Source organism: Trichosurus vulpecula, chromosome 5, assembly GCF_011100635.1.
Source record: "Trichosurus vulpecula isolate mTriVul1 chromosome 5, mTriVul1.pri, whole genome shotgun sequence".
In the NCBI taxonomy this organism is placed as follows: Eukaryota; Metazoa; Chordata; class Mammalia; order Diprotodontia; family Phalangeridae; genus Trichosurus; species Trichosurus vulpecula.
Window position 1 is genome coordinate 24,599,638 of NC_050577.1, and position 19,614 is coordinate 24,619,251.

The 19,614-nt window shown below is 39.7% G+C and overlaps 1 protein-coding gene across 1 annotated transcript in view; it reads left to right on the forward strand.

Moving 5' to 3' along the window:
- The window catches only part of GADL1 (glutamate decarboxylase like 1), a 169,135-nt gene that overhangs the window by 32,385 nt on the left and 117,136 nt on the right, over positions 1-19,614 (forward strand). The window contains exons 8-10 of the mRNA XM_036760996.1: positions 1,213-1,329; positions 7,879-7,943; positions 8,248-8,329. Of these exons, the coding sequence (XP_036616891.1) occupies positions 1,213-1,329; positions 7,879-7,943; positions 8,248-8,329 (264 nt within the window). The remainder of the gene's footprint in view (positions 1-1,212; positions 1,330-7,878; positions 7,944-8,247; positions 8,330-19,614) is intronic.

Sequence of the window (19,614 nt, forward strand, 5' to 3'; positions counted from 1 at the left end):
ATATGCAAAGGAAACAGTAAAATAGGAAGAAAAGAACTCAAAAGGATGACTCATTGTTAGGAGAGGCCAGATTACTAATTGTTATCCCCTTAAGTATAACTAATGACAAGATGCCACTTGGAGATGGAAAAGCCAGATTTTGAAAAAATTCCAAGCAATTATTGTCTCTAAATTGAACATTTTAATTAATCAACACTTATTATGTGCCAGCTGGGTGAAGAACATTGTCTCGGGTGCTAGATGAGATATGGATTTTAGATAAGACACAGTCCCTACCCACGTGAATTTTACAGTCTAATGGGAGGATAAAGCATATACATAAATCGCTAAAGTACAAAGTCATATGGGGTAAATAGAGTTTAACTTACTTGGGGTGATATTACCATTATTTGTCCAAGTCAAAGCCTGAACACATAGTCCTGATTCTGAAGCTGACTAACCATTACATCATAAATTCCTGAACCTTTACTTATTTATGTACATCGGTACAGAGAATTTCCTTAAATGGGGAGTTTTCTACACTAATTAAATCATGACTCTAGGGGAGGAAAACAGTAGAATGTAAGCTCATTTAAGCCAAATAATCCAAAAACATCGATTCTTGTAGCTTTGGTGTTTAGTACAGGGCTTTGTATTTTTTTAACCTGTGATTTCATTGCTATAGTGAGATCTGAGTGAAGACATACATACCCTCTACCACTACTGTTTAGTCACCATTCAACTTATTGCCTTAGAGAGAGGCATAACAAAGTTAAGTGACTTGACCAGAATCACACATGCAGTATGTGTCAAAAACAGAACTTGAACCCAGATCTTTTGGGCTCTAAAAGCAGCTATTAAAGACAAATCAAACTGTTTCTAACCTGGCATGTAGAAGGTGTTTCAAGTGTATTGAATTGAATTAAATCAGTAGATGAGAGAGGGAAGAAGAGGTTAGCACCAATGGAAGGGATTAGGTAAGAATTCCTGGATGAATGACCTGGCAGTTGGGATTTAAAGTCCTGGTTTAGATATCATCAGATGGAGAGGGTTGGGAGGGAGGTGGATGTCTCAAGAAGATGTTCCAAAGAAATAAACACACTCTGCTGGGCCCATTTTCTTTCTGACCATTAAGACTATGTGACCACTCAATACTGTGTCATCCCTACAGAATGTGTGTGATAGTGGCATTGATGTACTTATAGGTTTTCTTTTTTTGTGACTTGTTCGCAGGGAGCCGCCCCGTTTCTCGTCAGTGCTACCTCTGGGACAACTGTGTTGGGGGCATTTGACCCTCTTGATGAAATAGCAGATATCTGCTCCAGATATGGCCTTTGGCTCCATGTAGATGTAAGTTTGCTTACACATACACATATATATTTAACTCTCAATTCTTTGCTTTGCCAGAACTGTGTTTTCATCTTATGTAAGACAGATGAGTAAACTTTCAGTTACATTAACATCTGTGTGTATTTTAAATAATTGGAAAATAGGTATGTAAATTATTTCAGAGTACAAAGAAGTCTCCCTGACTTGCTAGGCACGTCTTTTTTTAATCTTCTAAGCTCTAAGTCCCACTATGACCACCTACCCCATTCTCCAAATGTGAAAATGGGAAAGCCGTATGGAGTAGCAGAGAAAAAAAGTTAAGACCCGTATTCCAGTCCAATTTCTCCTAGCATGACTAGGTCAGTTCATCTCTCAAGGCTTTTGTTTCCCTCTCTGTAAAATATACCCTAAAATACGATTATTCCAATATCCTGGAAAGGCAAAATAATTACATACTTTAATTAAAGACCTTTTCCTCTGGCTCTAACAAGGATAATTATTTGAGAGGAATAATTAATTTTCTTTATAGTCCTGTGGCTTTTCTATTGATTTTTTGAAAGTGTCCTAGAATTGCTTAGAAATAATTTTTCTTCTTAATAAAAAAATTCTGAAAAGTCTATAAAGCAAAGGGTGAAAAGCTAAATTCATTTAGTTAGGAGTAGCCATTGAGTAATTTACATAAAGATGGAAGGTTAATTGGTTTGATTCTACATGAGGAAAGGGAATACTTAACATTATTAGGTGTTTCCTTAGTGAACTTTCCTCTAAGTGAGTGACTTAGATCCTATTTGCAGGTAGGAGGATGGCCAATATATTTCGATTTTCTGGTTGAAAGTTCAATGAGCATGAACAAACACGGAGTTTTTGTAGTTTGGAATACTTTTGATCTTTTTTAAGTATAAAATTAACTGTATGATGACACTGAGAGCATGTTTAGACATATTAAAACTTTCATTCCAAAGGAAACAGTCTATATTTTGTATTGGGGCCAATAGCATAGCAGTAGGCAGATGTCAGGGGTTCTGTTAGCGTGTCTCTGCTGGCATTTCAGGAAGATCATTTGGGCATCCCATTTTAAATGGGATTCTTCATGTAGGTGTATTTATGTATATTCATTTAAAAATTCAATTTTCATTGATTTTATAGACTCACAAGTATAAGAGTGCATTACTTTCATAGCAATAACATGAAGGGAGGATTTCTGTATCTGCAGGAACAAAAACACAATAAAACCGAAAAAGCCCCTTGAGTAATTCCTATTTGTTCCACTCTCATCAAAAGAATATCAAATATGGATTGTATAGATTTTATGAAAAAGAGTGACTACAGGCATTTGTAAATCAGGGATGATCTTAGAGGTTCTTAGGGCTTAGAGAGAGATGAAATTCTGAAGAATTAGTAAAAATCTCTAATGTCTTTAAGAAGAGAGGTTGGATGTTTGAAAGAAGCTTCTTTGGAGAACAATAAAATAAACTTAACTTTGGAGTTGGTAGAACTGTTTTTCTTATGACCTTGAACTGAGCAAAATTAAAATCCCATTTGCTCCTTCTTGCCTCCTTCACTTCTTTCTCCTCTTCCTACTCCTTTTCTTTCTCCGCTGACATAACACCTGGCACACTGTAAACACTTAGGAAATTCTTGTTGAATTGATTTTTATATCACAATCAATGAACAAACATGTATTACCATCCTTCAATGTTCCAGGTACGTTTGTGAGATATAAAGACAAAAATGAAATGATGTCTGCCCTCAAGGCACTTATGTTCTATTAGAGGACACAACATGTTCACATATAAGGACATACAAGCTATTCTATGCTAGGTGGTGCTTGCAGTGGATAGAGCGCCAAGCCTGGAATCAGGAAGACTCATCTTCATGAGTTCAAATCTGGCCTCAGATGCTTATTAGCTATGTGACCCTGGGCAAGTCACGTTACCCTGTTTCCCTCAGTTTCCTCATCTGTAAAATAAGCTGGAGAAAGAAATGGCAAACCACTTCATTATCTTTGCCAAGAAAACCCCAAATTAGGTTATGAAGAGATGGACAGACATGACTGAAAAACAGCTTAACGACAACAACAATAAAGCTATTCAGGTTTTTTCTTGTGATTTCAATAGCAGAAGGAACTCCCAATGAGAAACCTCCCTCTACCAATGCATATCAATACCTGTTCTTCAATTTATAGTCTTAGAATGTAGACTGAGGACACTGTATGTTTAAGTATGTGACTTGCCCAAGGCCACCCAGCTACTATGTGTCAAAAGTGGGACTCAAACCCATATTTTCCTCACTCTGGTGTCAGCTTTCTGCCTCTCTTATACAAAATGTGGATAAAATGAATACAAGCTCGTTTTGGGGAGGAGACACTAGCAGACTTTGTCTGATTATGGAAGTGACCATCTCTCCAGTTTTTCATTCAGCCAGTTTGATCACTGGCCAATAGGCCTGATGCTTCTGTCATGACCTCTTGAGCCTGTGCCTTGTGTAGGCTGACTGCCTACACAAACCAGTGAGGCACTGCTCTGCTGTGTCCCATTCCTGAGATTGTCCATGGCCCAGACTGGCTATCATAGTCTCTGATGTGCTCTCTTTATTCCCTGGAAGCTTTCATATGTGGATTACTGTACCTTAGTGGTGTATTTTAAAGATATGTTGTGGTCTATGGGAACCATGCCCACCTAGGAACCAAGGAATGAGCAATGGCAGAAAAGCAAACCAAGCCTGAAATATTTCCTCAGTGGGTTTGGTGGTTTATCATTTCTTAGCACCTAATTTCAATACCTTAGTGAGAACCAGGTTCCTACGCTCTAAGAAAAATCATTGTCATTGTTTTGAGGATAAAATGAGAAAATATTTGGAAAGCGCTTTGCGAATCCTAAAACACTATCTCAGTGCTAATTATTATTATTATTATTTATCACTAGGCTTACTGAAGGGATTTCATTTTAGGAAATGGGCAAAAAGTCAATTAGAGCCCAGGCTGGTAGATAAGATGGGATGATTGGGCTGGGTAAATGCTATTTGGGATATATAAAAGAAAAACATCCATCTACATACAAAACCAGTACTATTCCTCCTTCCCACTTTTATGTAAGAAACAACTGGGCCTCAAGAGAGATTCATAAATTTCCCAAAGGCACACACCAAGATTAATTCCATTAAATTCAACCAGAATGTATTAAAGCACCTACTATGTGCCAGCCTTCTGACCACAAGCCCAAGGTTCTTTCATTGTACTATGCCCCCTTCATAAAGATCACTTTATCAGTGATCAGTTCTCTCATGGAATAGAGCCAAAGAAAATGGAATTTCAGGATTAAGTCTCAGTCTTTGAATCTGTAAAGGCTGATTGACCACATGAGACTTTGATAGTCTTGATAGTGTTAGTCAACAGTTGCCCCCCAAGGAGTATTTTACTCATCTGAGCTGAGGTTTGTTCTCTCTGAACTGACTGCAGTGGGCACTACAAATACTTGGTGTCTGGTTCAGAAGATTATTATAGCATGAGGAAGACACTTCAGAGAGTATCTCTATTGCTTCTTTTTTTTGATAGATTGGCTGCCATTTTCTTAGTAGCGGATTAATTTTCTTAGTAGTGGATAGATCCATCCAATTTCTAAAGCAGAGTGGAAATACTGTGAAAAGTTGGGAAAAGCTACTATTCATATGTTCTATTTCTGTTGCCTCTTTTTTGTAGAAGTGAGAGAGTTTCTGGGAAAAATAATTCTAACCAATCTTGAAATTCCTATTGTGACACTTAAAATTATACATATATATATATATATATGTATACATACACACACATACACACATACACACACACACACACACATATATATATATATATATATATATATATATATATATATATATTCAATTAGACCTGTAATTTCATAGGTGTAGGGAATTACTAGTAAGGAAATTCCCTCTACCAAATCAGATAAGGCCCTGTTCTATGATTTCTAGTCTTAGACACTTGAGAGTTAAATGATCTATTATCCTGAGTCACATAGTTATTCTGGTTCAGTTGTGAGATTTGCACCCCGGGCTTCTGGACTCCAAGACCGGCTAGCTCTTCACTGTACAACACTACCTGTCATATAGTGCTTTAAACAGTATCTCATTTGATTGTGATAACTGGGTGAAAGGGGTGCTATTTGTTATTGAGAAAGATTAAGCAAATTGCCTAAGGTCCCAGAGCTATTAAGTGTCTGAGATAGGATTCGAACCTATGTTTTCCTGACTCCAAATTTAGCATTTGGATTGTAAGTGTCTGAAATAGGATTTTAATCTAAGTCTTCCCAATACTAAATTCTTCACTCTATCCATTGTAGCACATTGCCTCTGTAATTATGGAATGTGGCCTGCTATCTCTTTCCTAGTTCCCATCTGTTGACCTGCACTTGTATCATTGGGTACTTGGAAAAAGAGAGAGAGAAGGGACTGATCCTGGGCATTTTTAGTTTTCCCTAGCCCCTATTCAGATGGATGACTGGGCCAAGATGTTACATTTTTAATAGTGACTATTTCCTGGATTTTCACAATTTAGCAAGCATCGATTTAGTGCCTGCTTCATGCCAAGAAGATGCAGAGATGAAAATGGCACAGTCCCAGCTCTCTAAGAACTGTCAGTCTGATAGAAGGATAAGTCAGGCTCATAAGCAAGCAGATTATAACAGTGAGGGACAAAAAGGACAGGTGACCAAAAAAAACCAAGAAATCTCACAAATATGAAATCTTGTGAGACTATAAAAGCAAAGTTCCTTCTTTGCATTTACCTTCTCAAAAAATGGACTGCTAGCCCTGGGAGGACATTTGGGGTATTGATTTTTTTTTCAAATTTCAAATCCTTATCTCTGTTCTATCTCTATATCTTAACACTAATGTCCTCTTGAAATAAAATCCACTAAGCAAAACTATTTTTAATTGCAAAATTAAAAATTTATCACCAACCTTGTCTGACAATATATGTATGATTCAGCACCCACCTTCTTTTCAACTAAAAATCTGCAGGATTTATTCTTTCTTCTTTAACTCTATAGCAATACATTTTGTTTAGGTCTAGGATGATGACTGGCTCCTCCTTGGACTTTTCCAACTCTAAAACCATTCCTTAACTTTCCCCTTCAATGTCATTGTTCAGTTCCACACCACACATTTCATCTGTTGCTTCTATATGAGAACCACTCCAAGTGATATATTCTTTGCATTGAACATAAGTCCTAGATCCTGGTAGGTACTTAATGGCTTTTTGTTGAATTGATTTGAATGAACCATTCCTGAAGTGCTATAGATGTTCTATAGATGGAGGGAGGGAGGAGGAGAGGGAGAGGGAGGAGAGAGAGAGAGAGAGAGAGAGAGAGAGAGAGAGAGAGAGAGAGAGAGAGATAAGGATAAATAGAGGTAGCTAGGTAGATGGATAGATAAGATAGAGAGATAGATGGATAGATAGGTAGATGGGTAGATAGATAAATAGAAAGATAATATGAAGCTGAAAGGAAACTTAGAGACCATCTAATCCAAACCCTTCATTTGACAGAGGAATAAAATAGGACCCAGAGAGGTTAATTGAGTTGCCCAGAGTCACATGTTGCAATTTCAGAGCTAGGACTGAAATAAAGGTTTGAGTCAAGATTCCAACTTTATCCAAATCTGGAGCTTTGGCAGTTTCTCAACATTCCTTTTCAGAACCCCATTCACACTCACTTCCAATTTTGTCTCCCTTGCTGCTACTTCCTTTGTCCTACCCGTCTTTGAACTTAGTCACTGTCCAATTTCATCCTTTATCTCCACTTTTAGCACTTCCCCAGCCACTCCCTCTACATGACCTCCTCCCCACCCCCCCGCTCCAGATGTCCCCTTTTTGTCACGTAATAGTTCTTAAAATCCTACTTCTTCCAAGTCACTATTCTCGATTATTTGGATGCAAGGAAGTGATTTCCTCCAAGCCTGTTCTGTCCGAACGTGAATCCCCCTCTCACAAAATAACTCTTTTCTTTTTTGCCCATCATGCACATAATCTATGTCAGGTGTCAACATTAGGAACATGTTCGTATATCAGATGCCCTCCAATAAAGTCCTCACTCATGGCATCTACTTTGGATTGGAAACCTCCTGGGGACAGGGACTATGTCTTTTTTTTTTCTTTTGATGCTTGGTGCAAAGGTTCCAACTAAGCCCTTTGTATAATTTGTAGAATGTAAGATCCTTTATTACAGGGCCTGTTTCATTATTTGCCTTTATGTCCCCAACACCTAACAGTGCCTGGCACATAGTAGGTACTTAATAGACATCTCTTGATTGATTGGTGGTGATATAGTTTGAGCATCAGAATACAGTGACTGGGTTTCCATTTATGAAGACATTTATAAAAGGGGAATGTGGCACTTGGTATACTTTTGGGGGGATGAACATTTATTGTAATAAAAATTGGGTACCCATTCCTAAAGTGTGATTTCAAATAAATCAGGTTGGGGCTGGTGCTCATGGATTACCAGTGATCACCTGATAGTGTACAAATAACATTGTTTTGGTTGACATAAACATCTCTATATATAAATATCTCAACAGGCATCTTGGGGTGGCTCAGCTTTGATGTCAAGGAAGCATCGCAAGCTTCTGCATGGCATCCACAGGTAAATGTAGTTTCCCAGTTCATGGTGGCACCTTCATTCAGAAGGGACACCCCTCTGGATTTTGTGTTTTAACTAATGTGTTGATATGGGAGAAAATAAAACTTTTAGAAAGACAACCACCACCCCAAAGCAAGCAAGCAAACAGACACAAAAATCATCCCCACAGAAACAAGCAAACACTCAAAACTCTAAATTAGATATTAATACTGTGAAATCTGCTCATGAGAACAGCCTTTGATGAATATGAAATAATTGTGGTTTTCTCTGCCCCCTTCCCCTTCCCTTTCTTTGCTTCCTCTCACAGGGCTGACTCAGTTGCCTGGAACCCACATAAGATGCTTATGGCCGGAATCCAGTGTTGTGCTCTTCTCGTGAAAGACAACTCGGTGAGTTTCTTTCTGTTTTATTTTTATGGGGGAGGGGGCATGAGAAGTGAATCGGAGTGGGCTGGAGAAACACAGCCAATTCAGAAAACTAGGTTGGGACCAATGTCTGGAGGTTCTATTCTAATACCAAATAAAGGGCAGGAGAGACCTGTAGCTCCCAAATAGAAAAAGAGCCTGAGGAAAACAGCTGGCATCTTTGCTAAAGTCACTTACGGCTTTGATTTAGATGAAACAGAGCCTGAACACCAGGACTTCTAGAGACAGGCTCTCTGGTGCTCTTTGGGCACACATTTAAAAGCTTGGTTTCAAATGTTACTGAGATTTGTTCCCCTTGAGTACATTTGGGAGTTAAGTTTTCTTTAAACTCCTGCTCACTGTGAAAATGGAGCAGATGTTTGTTCTCCTTTAAACGGAATACTTAATATGCTTAGCTAAGCCTTAATAGCCCAGTTTAGTGAAAAGATATTATTTGAAGGTTGATCATTGGACTGATTTATTAGGTGGCTCAAATAACAAATATTTAGATTCCCAATGGGAGTCAAGATCAGATCAGAAATGATTGGTAGCAACTCTGGGGGATGGCCAGTTGATGGCCATTGGGCAAGGTGTTGGTTGAATGTCCTCTTTGTCTGAGGGGCAAAGGAAAATGAAATTATTCCTCATTCACCAAAAGTTATTCCCATGAGCACATGTTTATCACTATGAAAATGAGAAGAATCTATTTGGGAAACATTCCAGATGTTTATTTCTGAAAATGCTTTCATAGGTATGTGGCACAGAATAAGAAATCTTCCTTTGACTTGGGTATAAATTTAAATTTATTTTTCTGGGTTTCTCAGATGAAATGGCTTCCTTAGGCAAGGCTCAATTCATTTTCTGTTTGTATTTAAAATTAAAAGAACTTTAAGACTCCTGTTCCTGTCTCACATCTCTGGCATACATATGGATCTTCTGAGCCTGTCATAGGGACACACTAGTGATTGGTGGGGTCTGGGAAGATTGAGGAGAATTTATGGAAGAGACTCTATCCACATATAAATGTGATGGAATATTATAAGAAATTACAAATATGAGAAATTCACAGAAACATAGGCAGATATGTCAGAAGAGATGCAAGCTTACAAGTGTTAATTCAATTTAAGGAACATTTATGAAGTTCCTATGTATGCGAGACACAAAGACAAGACAATAACATACACAAAAGCTACACAAATGTTAGGCATAGGAGCTGTTTAAAAGCAATCACATGCTGATGAATCTTAATGAACAGTCTCAGTCCTGGAGAACTGACAAAGAAAAATACTTTCCTCTTCTCAACAGGGAGTATGGGTGGTGCATATGGAATGGGTTATCCATCAGATATGGTCATTGTGTCGATCAGCTTTACTAAAATATTTCTTTGTTGTTAGAAGTAAAGGGTCAATGTAGGACCTGCTGAGGGGGCTCTTGAGGAGATATGACTGGCATAAAAGTAAAAGCAATAATAAAATAACTTACAAAAACAAGGCCATACATATCAATTGGATAAGCATTTATTCAGCACCTACTACATGTTACTTAGGGGCAGCTAGGTGGCACAGTGGATCATGAGTTCAAATCTGCCCTCAGACACTTATTAGCTGTGTGACCCTGGACAAGTCACTTAACCCTGTTTGCCTCAGTTTCCTCATCTGTGAAATGAGCTGGAGAAGGAAATGGCAAACCCCTCCAGTATCTCTGCCAAGATAAACCCCAAGTGGGGTCATGAAGAGTTGGACATAGCTGAAATGGCTAAACAACAACATGTGGTAGCTCCTATGCTAGGTGAAGAGCACACGATGACAGAATGAAATAGTGCTTGTCTTCAAAGAGCTTACTTACATTCTGGTTGGAGGAAATTGCATTTACTAAGTACCTATGATGAGCCAAGCATTGTGCTAGCTGACAGCATTACAAAGATGAAATGAAATCCATCCTGTCCTCAAGGAGCTCATATTTTATTGAAAGGGGTATATGTAACTTAGACACAAAGTAGGTAACAAGGCACTTTTGTTGGAGAAGACGTAAGTAGGTGAATAGCTGAGGGGATCATGAAAAGATCCATGTGGAAGATGATGCTCGAGTTCAGTCTTGAAGGAAACAGGTGAAGGTGAAGGACGAAATGCTTTCCAGGAATGGGGTGTCAAAGGAGAGCCAATGCAAAAGCATGGAGTTGGGAGATGGAGTGCCATGTAGGAGGAACAATAAAAAGACTGATATGGGTGATTCTGGGGAAGTCACTTAAATGCTCTGTGCCTCTGTTTCCTCATCTGTAGAATGAGGGCATTGAACTCAATGGTCTCTAGGCTTCTTTCCTACTTTAGATCTTAATCTTATGACAGTAGATTATGTGAAGAGGAAAGATGTCTAATAAGGCTTGAAGGATAGGTGGGGCCAGGTTGTGAAGGTCTTTAAATGCCGAAAATAGAAGTTCTAATTTGAGCACGGTGATAATAATGGAGTTGATCGAAGAGGGGAGTGCTATGGTTGCTGCTGTGCTCTAAGAAGATCACCCTGACATCTGTATGGAGGATGACTGGGGTAAGGGAAAGATGTAACAGGGAGCCCCATGAGGAGGTATAGCAATAGCTCAGATGAGAAATGATGAGGGCCCAGACAAGGAGAGTATTCCATGAATGGGGAGAAGGAGGAGAATGGGAGAGATGTTGTGAAGGTAGAAATGATGGGAAACTTGATTGGATATGTTGGATGCAGGAGAGTAGGGAGTTAAGAATGATGCTTGGAAGTGGGGGGAGAGGGAAGGATGGTGATACCTTGGACAGAAAGTTGGAAGCTTGGAAGTGGGTTGGTTTAGGTAGTACAAGTAGGGGAGGGGCAATGAGGGCTCCTTTGGCCATGTTGAAGTTGAGACACCTGTGGGGCATCCAGTTCAAAATGTCTAAGAGCCAGTTGGCTATAGATTCTTGTACCCCTCACAAGCAACCTAGCCTTTCTTTGATCACCTTTTTTGGAATACAGATAAATATGCAATAGCCCCCAACACACACACACACACACACACACACACACACACACACACACACACTTTTTCTATCACAAACTTTGAGAGTTGGAAGGGGCTTCAGTGTCCATCTTTTTCAATCCATAAACAAAAGAATCCTTACCATAACACCTAGCAAATGCTAATCCACCTTTGCTTGAAGACCTCCAAGGAAGAGAAACCCACAACCTCTTGAAACAGTCTATTATACTTTTAACTATTTGGAAATTTTTCTTGACAGCAAACTTAAATTTCCCATTTTCAACTTCCACCAGTTCTTCCTGGTCCTACCCTCTGGGTCCAAACAGATCAAGATCAATCCCTCCTCCACAGGACAGTCTTTCAGATATTTGAAGAGAGCTCACATCCCCACCCTGAGCCTTCTCTCCTCCAGGCCAAACATGCCCAATTCCTTGAACAGATCTTATAATATGAACTTAATGTCCTTCACTGTCCTGGGTGCTCCCTTTTGGATAATCTCCAATTTATCAATGTTCTTCTGAATCTGTGGTACCCAGAATTGACTACAGTATTTAGGATAGAGCCTGAGAATGCTGGAATGATCATCTTCCTGTAGTATCTGAGGCCAGATTTTTTTTGTTTTCTTTTTGTTTTTGAGGGGGGAAGGCAGGGCAATTGGGGTTAAGTGACTTGCCCAAGGTCACACAGCTAATGTGTCACATGTCTGAGGTTGGATTTGAACTTAGATCCTCCTGATTCCAGGGCCAGTGCTCTATTCACTGTGCCACCTAGCTGCCGCTGAGGCCAGATTTAAACTCAGGCCTTCCTGACTCTAGGCCTGGTGCTCTATCCACTGCACCACCTAGCTGCCCTAGACTACATTAAGAGGGGCAAAATTTCCAGCAAGAACAGTTAGGTGACACAATGGATAGAGTGCTGTGGCTGGAGTCAGGAAGATCTGAGTTCAAATCTGGCCTCAGACACTTACTAGCTGTGTGACCCTGGGCAAGTCACTTAAACCCTGTTTGCCTCAGTTTCTTTATCTATAAAATGAGCTGGAGAAGGAAATGGCAAACTGTTCTGGTATCTTTGCTGAGAAAACCCAACAAGGTGTCAAAAAGAATAGAACACACCATTCCATTTATCATAATTCTTCTTTACAACTTGACTATTGTGTAAATAAGTTTAATGTGAAGTTATATATAGAATATACATCAGATTCTGTGCTATCTTGGGTGGGGGGAAGAAAATCTGGAACTCAAAAATCATGTGGAACTGAGTGCTATAAATAAAAATAAAAAATCTTAATTAAAAAACTGAATAGAGCATAATTGAAAATGAGTGAACAACAAAGTAGTGTAGCCTGAGACTGTATTAGCTTCATTGGCTGCCACATCATGCTGTTGACTCATTTTGAGCATGCAGTGCACTAAGACCTCCGGACCCCTCTCGTTCATTGCCAACTTCAGCACCTTCAGGTTTTAGGACTAAGATTGTTCTTATAAGACTACACCACTCTCCTGTTTCTATCTTCTTTTACTGCCCTTGCTGCCATCTTCTACACATATTTTTAAAATCCAAGTTGAAGATGCTCCCTCGGTGTCCACATGAGTCTGTTTAGAGAGTTTCCAGCACCTAGTACAATGTCTTGCATATAATAAAATGCATTTGTTGAATCCAATTGAATACCTGGTTGAGCTGGCTTCCCTTGAATGATTTTAGGCTAGGCGAGCCCATTTAGCCCTATGAGACCCACACATCCAAAGTTTTGATTGCATGGCAGCCCATGTCCCAATAGCCTCTGCTTCTTTGTCATGAATTCTAAAATGGGAGGTTTAATGTCTCTCTACGATTCCCCTTATTTTGACCTCACTAGTCAGTTCCCTTTCACTGGGTCAGAATCAGATCTAAGATCTGAGTTCTTTATGTTGTTTCTTTCACTTCTTAAAGGATGAAATTATCCTTAAGGCCAATCACAACCTTAATGATTACTCAGGATTTGGCAGAGCAAGCTCCAGCAGATGTCCAGATAATTTGAAAGTCCCTTGTTTCTACTATGTCATACCTCTGCGACAGCCTTGCAATCTGCTTTCTGAATTCTTTGTATTGACTGCCTTCCATTCAGGTGGTCTGTTGTGCATTCCCATGATAGAATTGTTTGGATTTCTCCATCTGCTGATTTTGACCTAATGTTTGCTGTCTTGCATTCCCAATGTTCTTCACATAAGTATATTTTCTTACTCTACAATGCCATTCTACTGCCATATTTAATTTTTTCTTATGGTCTTCAATAAGGCATGATCATCCAGAGCCCTATTCCAGTCCAGGAATCCTATTTGAATTCCTGGCTTAGATTATCCCTATCAACATTCTTATTCCCCACACTTTGTCTATTTCTGTCAACATATGTGGAGGCCATGGGTTTTGTTGCTGTCTCTTTTAGTTATTTTCAAACTTGTGTCACAGCTACCAGTCACCATGCTATCCATTTTTATAGGCACATAACAGATATTTTTCTCCTTTTCCCCCTCCTTTTTCAGCTCAAAGCTTTATTGAACAGATTTTCAGGGCTCCAGGCAAATAAATTTTTAACTAGCCCTCATAACATAGACTCCATCATTGGTCAAAAATTCTTTATTCTTATATTTTAACATGTGGTCAAGAAATTCATATCTAGTTTTCCTTGACCAGATGTTCACTTCTCAGATCTCCCTTTCTCTCCTGAAGCCTTGACCTTTAGTCAGTATAAGGAGGTGAACATATTACATGTGCTTCTTTAGTCTTGTCGAGTACTTTCTCATTTGTAACAATCATTTCATTCTTCCTTCTGGCAGTATCATTGTCCAGATGTGAACTACCAAAGGTGTAGAGTGGTTGTCTGATTTGACAAGGCTCAGGAGTTTCTCCATCATGTTTTGTATACTTGTTCTGTAAAGACCACCCACCTCTTTATTAGTTATTATAGATGCCAGTGGGGAGTCACCAAATACCACTGACTTGTCTCCTCTTTCCCTGACCTTTACTCCTGCTGCTCCCTGTAATGCGCTCTCTCTCTCCCTCCCTCCCTCCCTCTCTGTCCCTCCTCTGTCCCTCCTCCCTCTCTCTCCCTCCTCTCTCTCTCTCTCTCTCTCTCTCTCTCTCTCTCTCTCTCTCCCTCTCTCTCCCTCTCTCTCTCTCTCTCTCCCCCCCCCCTTGTAGCCCTTCTAATTTTTTCCCAAGGAAAACATTATTTCTGGTAACATGGAAAATGGAAAAGTTTTCCTTCAACCTTTTATCTACTCTTCTAGGATGGAAACCAGCTTGAACTTTTTCACATGTAAAAATTGTTTGGTTGTAGTAGAAAGACAAACATCATGAACTCTTTACAGATCATTGCAAAATTCTCCTCAGTCTCTAAACTTGCTGTACATGAGCTCCTTAGTCCACTCTTGGCAGATCTTATGGCTAGTTCCCTTGACAAACCTTTATTACCTGTTTTCTGTTGTGGCTCCAGTCTAGTGACTCCTGTGCCAAGGCTTAATGACTGTAGTTTTCTGTCTTTTCTCTGAAGATGAGGCTAGGTTACCTACATTTCTTTTGATTGGTAATTTGTTACTCTCTACACAGCCCAATGCAAATAGTGTTTTATTCAAATGCACTCACCAGCAGCTTTCTACATTTATATCCCTCTTTCATCCTCTCCCAGGGACTGGGTTTTAGAAACCCTCTCATTGTTCTGCTGTCCAGCTGCTGTGGTCTGCTGTTGCGCAGGATGATATAAACAAAAACTTGGGAGTGACCTTAGAGATCACCTTGTCTACCTCTCTTTGGATACAAGGTCCCATGGCTGGTTGTTGACAGAACTGGTACCAGAGCTCAGATTTCTTTAGTACAATTGAATACTCTCTCCATGTAGTCATATTTATGCAGTTTTATTTATTACAAGAGCAGGTAAGGATAAATGTGAATTCTTACACTCTGATTTTTAAAAATCGACTTTACAAGCACAATAAGGGAAAGCATGACTTGACATTAGTTATTCTACAAATATTTTAGGGAACTTGAAGGTCAGTATGAGTCAACAATGTAAGATGGCAGCTAAGAAAGGCAATATTACCTTGGGATGCATTCAGGGATGCATGGTATCCAGTAGTACTTGACCCTGGTTGGATGCCATCTGCACTATTGTGTTTAATTCTGGGTACCACACGTTAGGAAGGTATCGATAAGTTAGAAAGTGTCCAGAGGAGAGCACCAAGGAGGGTCAATGGCTTTGAACTCATGGCACATAAGATCAATTGAAGGAATTGGGGATGTTTAGCCTGAAGAAGAAAAGACTCAGGAGAATTATGGGAGCTGTCTTCAAGTATCTGAAGGGCTGCCATTTGGAAGAGGGATTAGATTTGTTTTCTTGGCCCCATAGGAAAAGTCAAGAAGGAATAGGCAGAAGTTCCCGAGGCAAATTTAGGCTTGAAGGAAGAAAACATTTCTCAACAGTGAGAGGTGTCCCAAAGTGGGATGGCCTGCATCTAGAAGTAGTGGAAGAAGATGCCATAGGAGGCCTTCAATCCAAAGTTGAATGGCCATTCATTGGTCATGTCACAGTTGCTGCTCAGGCACAAGTTGGACCCAAAAGCTTCTGAAGTCCCTTCCAAATGAATTCTGTGATTCTAGTCTCAGGAGTAAAAACTTAGGGCAAATTTCTGAGAACTGCTGTGTCAAGAGGCAGTTAGAATCAAAGAACCTCAGTTCAAATCTCGGCTTTGCCACTTACTTCCTGTGTGACCTTGAATAAGTCATTTGGCTTCTCTTAAGATCGGTTATTCTGCCCCTGTAAAATAAGGTGGTTGGATGAGGTGACTTTTAGGGTCCTTGAGCACTGACTGTTGTCCTCTCTTAGAAACATTATATAATTACATGATCACTCAACTGAGTGCTTAAAAGCTAGGTGCTCGATCCTCATAGCAATAATATTAACATGCAATAGTATGTAAGCTTCTTGAGGACGGGGACTATCTCATTTTAGCCTTTGCGTCTCCAGCACCTAGGATAGCATCTGCTACAAAGCATACTCATTGATTGGCTTGCATTATTACACCTTAAGGTTTGCAGGGCTTTTTCCTCATGTTGACTCTGAGTAGTAGCTTATGCCAGCATTGGTATCCCAATTTTACAGATAAGGAAACTGAGTCCCAATAAGGTGACATGATACTTTTGGTTTACTTTCACAGGATGGAGAAAGATGGAGGTTTGGGTAATCATTGTACAAAAAATTTTGAGATTTCAAAAACTCTGGGATTTGATAGAACGACATTCTGATTAGAAATCAGGTTCCCTACTCAACTTGAATCTACCTTCCACATGGCTGCCAAAATGAGTTTCCTTAACTGCAGACCACATTCATCCCCTACTCAATAAACACTGATGGTTTTTTATTCCCTTTGTATTAAATATAATCTCTTCTGTTTGACTTTTAAGGCCTTTCTCAGCCTGACCCCAACCTACCCTTCCAGCTTTGTTAATACATCATTCCCCTTCCTGAACTCTAGGTTCCATCTTTACTGCCCTTTTCTCTGCTTCTTACACTGTGTCTCCTATCTTTGTGCCTCAGTGGTCAAGCCTCGTGCCTGGAACACCCTCCCTTGTGTCTCTTTCTTCCTTGAAGATCCAGCTGAAACATCACTTTTTACTTGAAGACCTTTCTCCCCTCACCAAGTGTTAGGGCCTTTCCACTTCAACTGCCTTGTAGGTGTCACAGTGGATAGAATGTCAGGCCTGGAGTCAAGAAGACTTCTCTTCCTGATTTCAAATCTGTCCTCAGACATTCACTAGCTGTGCATCATGGGTATGTCACTTAACCCTGTTTGCCTCAGTTTCCTCATCTATAAAATGAACTGGGGAATGAAATGGCAAACCACTCTAGTATCTCTGTGAAGAAAACACCAAATGAAATCACAAAGAATCAGATACAATTGAAATGACTGAACAACAACAAATTAACAGAAGGAAGGCACTAGAATTAAGTAGAATTGGGAAAGGGTTCCTATAGAAGGGGGGATTTTAGGAGGGACTCGAAGGAAGCTAGGAGGTAAAGATGAGAAGGAAGAACACTCCAGGCATGGGGGACAATGGCTAGAGAAAATGGCTAAAGCAGAGAGATGGAGTGTCTTGTTTGTGGAACAAAGCAAAGACGCCAGTGTCACTGGATTGAAGAGTACATGGCAGGGGTGTGGAGGAGGGTATCAGGCATAAGAAGATGGGAAAGGTAGAGTGTGTGCAGAATATAGACTGGAACATTTGGTGTAATGTATTCTCCATGGGACTTACAGAGGGAAGGTTACATATTTTTATCTTTGAATCCCAAGAACCCAGCATCGTGCCTGTCTCACATGAGCTGTTTAATGAAGGTTTGATGAATTGAACTGAACTGAAGTTGTAGATAGTTGGCCAGCATATTCCCAAATGGTTCCTCCTTGAAGAGTTGTGGACCATCAAGATTAAAATGATTCTGTGATAGACTCAGTTACCAGCCTACTGGTAGTAACAATGAATAAAAATCCTGAATCTGGTCCCTAGTTGATTCACAGGTATACCCTTATTAATACAATGCCAATTATCCAGTAATGAATATGTTCATGCATCACAGGGAAAAGCTAATTCCTTCACTTGTACTCTAAAGCTCTGGCAGTAACACTGCTGATGTTTTTTCTTTCCTTTTTCCCATTGACTAGCTGGTGGTTATTTGCAATCTTCTTTTAGGGGATGGGGTTGGCAGCAGGAACAAAGCACAGATACTTGCTCTAGGAGTTATAATATCACTAACCTTCTTTGCATTATAGGGATAAAAAGAAAACCAGAGAAACAAAAAAAAATCTGTGATTCTAAATAGGTTCACTTTAGATGTAAATTCTGGATCTACATGGATAATGTTTTAGGATCAAATGATTTTTGTTGCTTTGATCTGAAAGAAAAGTCAAGATAATTTAAAAATTCAATAGAATAGAGGGGAGCAAATCTAAGCACTTTTTACTCTCTCTTTATTAAGTGGAAAAGTAGGCCTGTATGCTAAGAGTGGCTTTTAAAAAATATATCAATATTTTACTGGTGTTGCTGTTGGCTGGGAGATGTGGAACAGAACAGTCTCCAAAGGTTGGAAAATGAGCATTACCCAAAGAGCTGTGGACAGGCATGTAGTGGGTGGGAGCAGGCTGCCATATAGAACCAATGAGGCACTTTGAAGAAGACCAGAAGCAAAGCCTGTTGTCAAGGAATGGATGATAGAAAGTGAAACTGATCTGGTCATATGATGAGGGCAAGGCATGACTAGTGGACAGCCTGTGATCCACTGGTAGCATCCCAATGTCATGAGAAAGTAAGCACAAACCAATAAGATAAAATGAAACCCTGAAGTGAAATTGTGTATGGACAAAGACAATAGCCAAATGGAATGGGCAGGACTAGATGGGTTGCAACATGTATCAATGAGATAAAATATCCACTGGAAGGTTTGAATAGGTTTTTCAGAAGGCTTTTAAAAAACAAAAGTTGGGAGATGATAGAATGTACCAGTCAGACTAGTACCACTCTTCTTCCATCTACCTTTACCCTTTTCTGTCCCTCTTTGAAAATTTAATCCACAACAAAAACAGAAACAGAATCCTCTCTCATAGTCAATAAGCATAGCCAAGCAGAACAAGTCCCAGGATGTCTGAAAAGGCAGATTGCGTTTTGCTCCTCTAGTCTCTCCCTATCAAGACTCATCATTGGTCTAGAACTGTGACTGCTCATTGCATTGAGCAGAGTCCTTGTGCCCTTCAGAGTGGTTGTTTGTTACAGTCTTTTGGTCACTGTCTAAATTGTTCTCCTGGTGCTGTTGTTCACTCTGCATCAGTTCAGAGAACTCTCCCGTTTCTTTCATCATTTCACAGAGCATAATAATTAATATTCCATTACATCCCTATAGCATACTTTGTTCAGTCATTCCCCAACTGATGAGCACCCTCTTTGTTTTCATTTCTCTCCTGCCCCCCCAAAAAAGAATTCTATCAATATTTTTGTACATATGGGCCATTTCCCTCTTTCTTTTTAACTCTTTGGGGTATAAGCCTAGTAGTGGGATTGCTGGGTCAAAATGCTTCTTGATATTAGGTGACACAGTGGATAGAGTACTGGACTTGGAGTCAGGAAGACCTGAGTTCCAATCCCACCTCAGAGACTCAGTAGCTGTCAACCTGGGCAAGTCACTTAACCTCTGACCCTCACTTTCTTTAACTGTGAAATAAGGGGATTACACCCAATGGCTTCTAAGATCCCTTCAAGCTTGGAA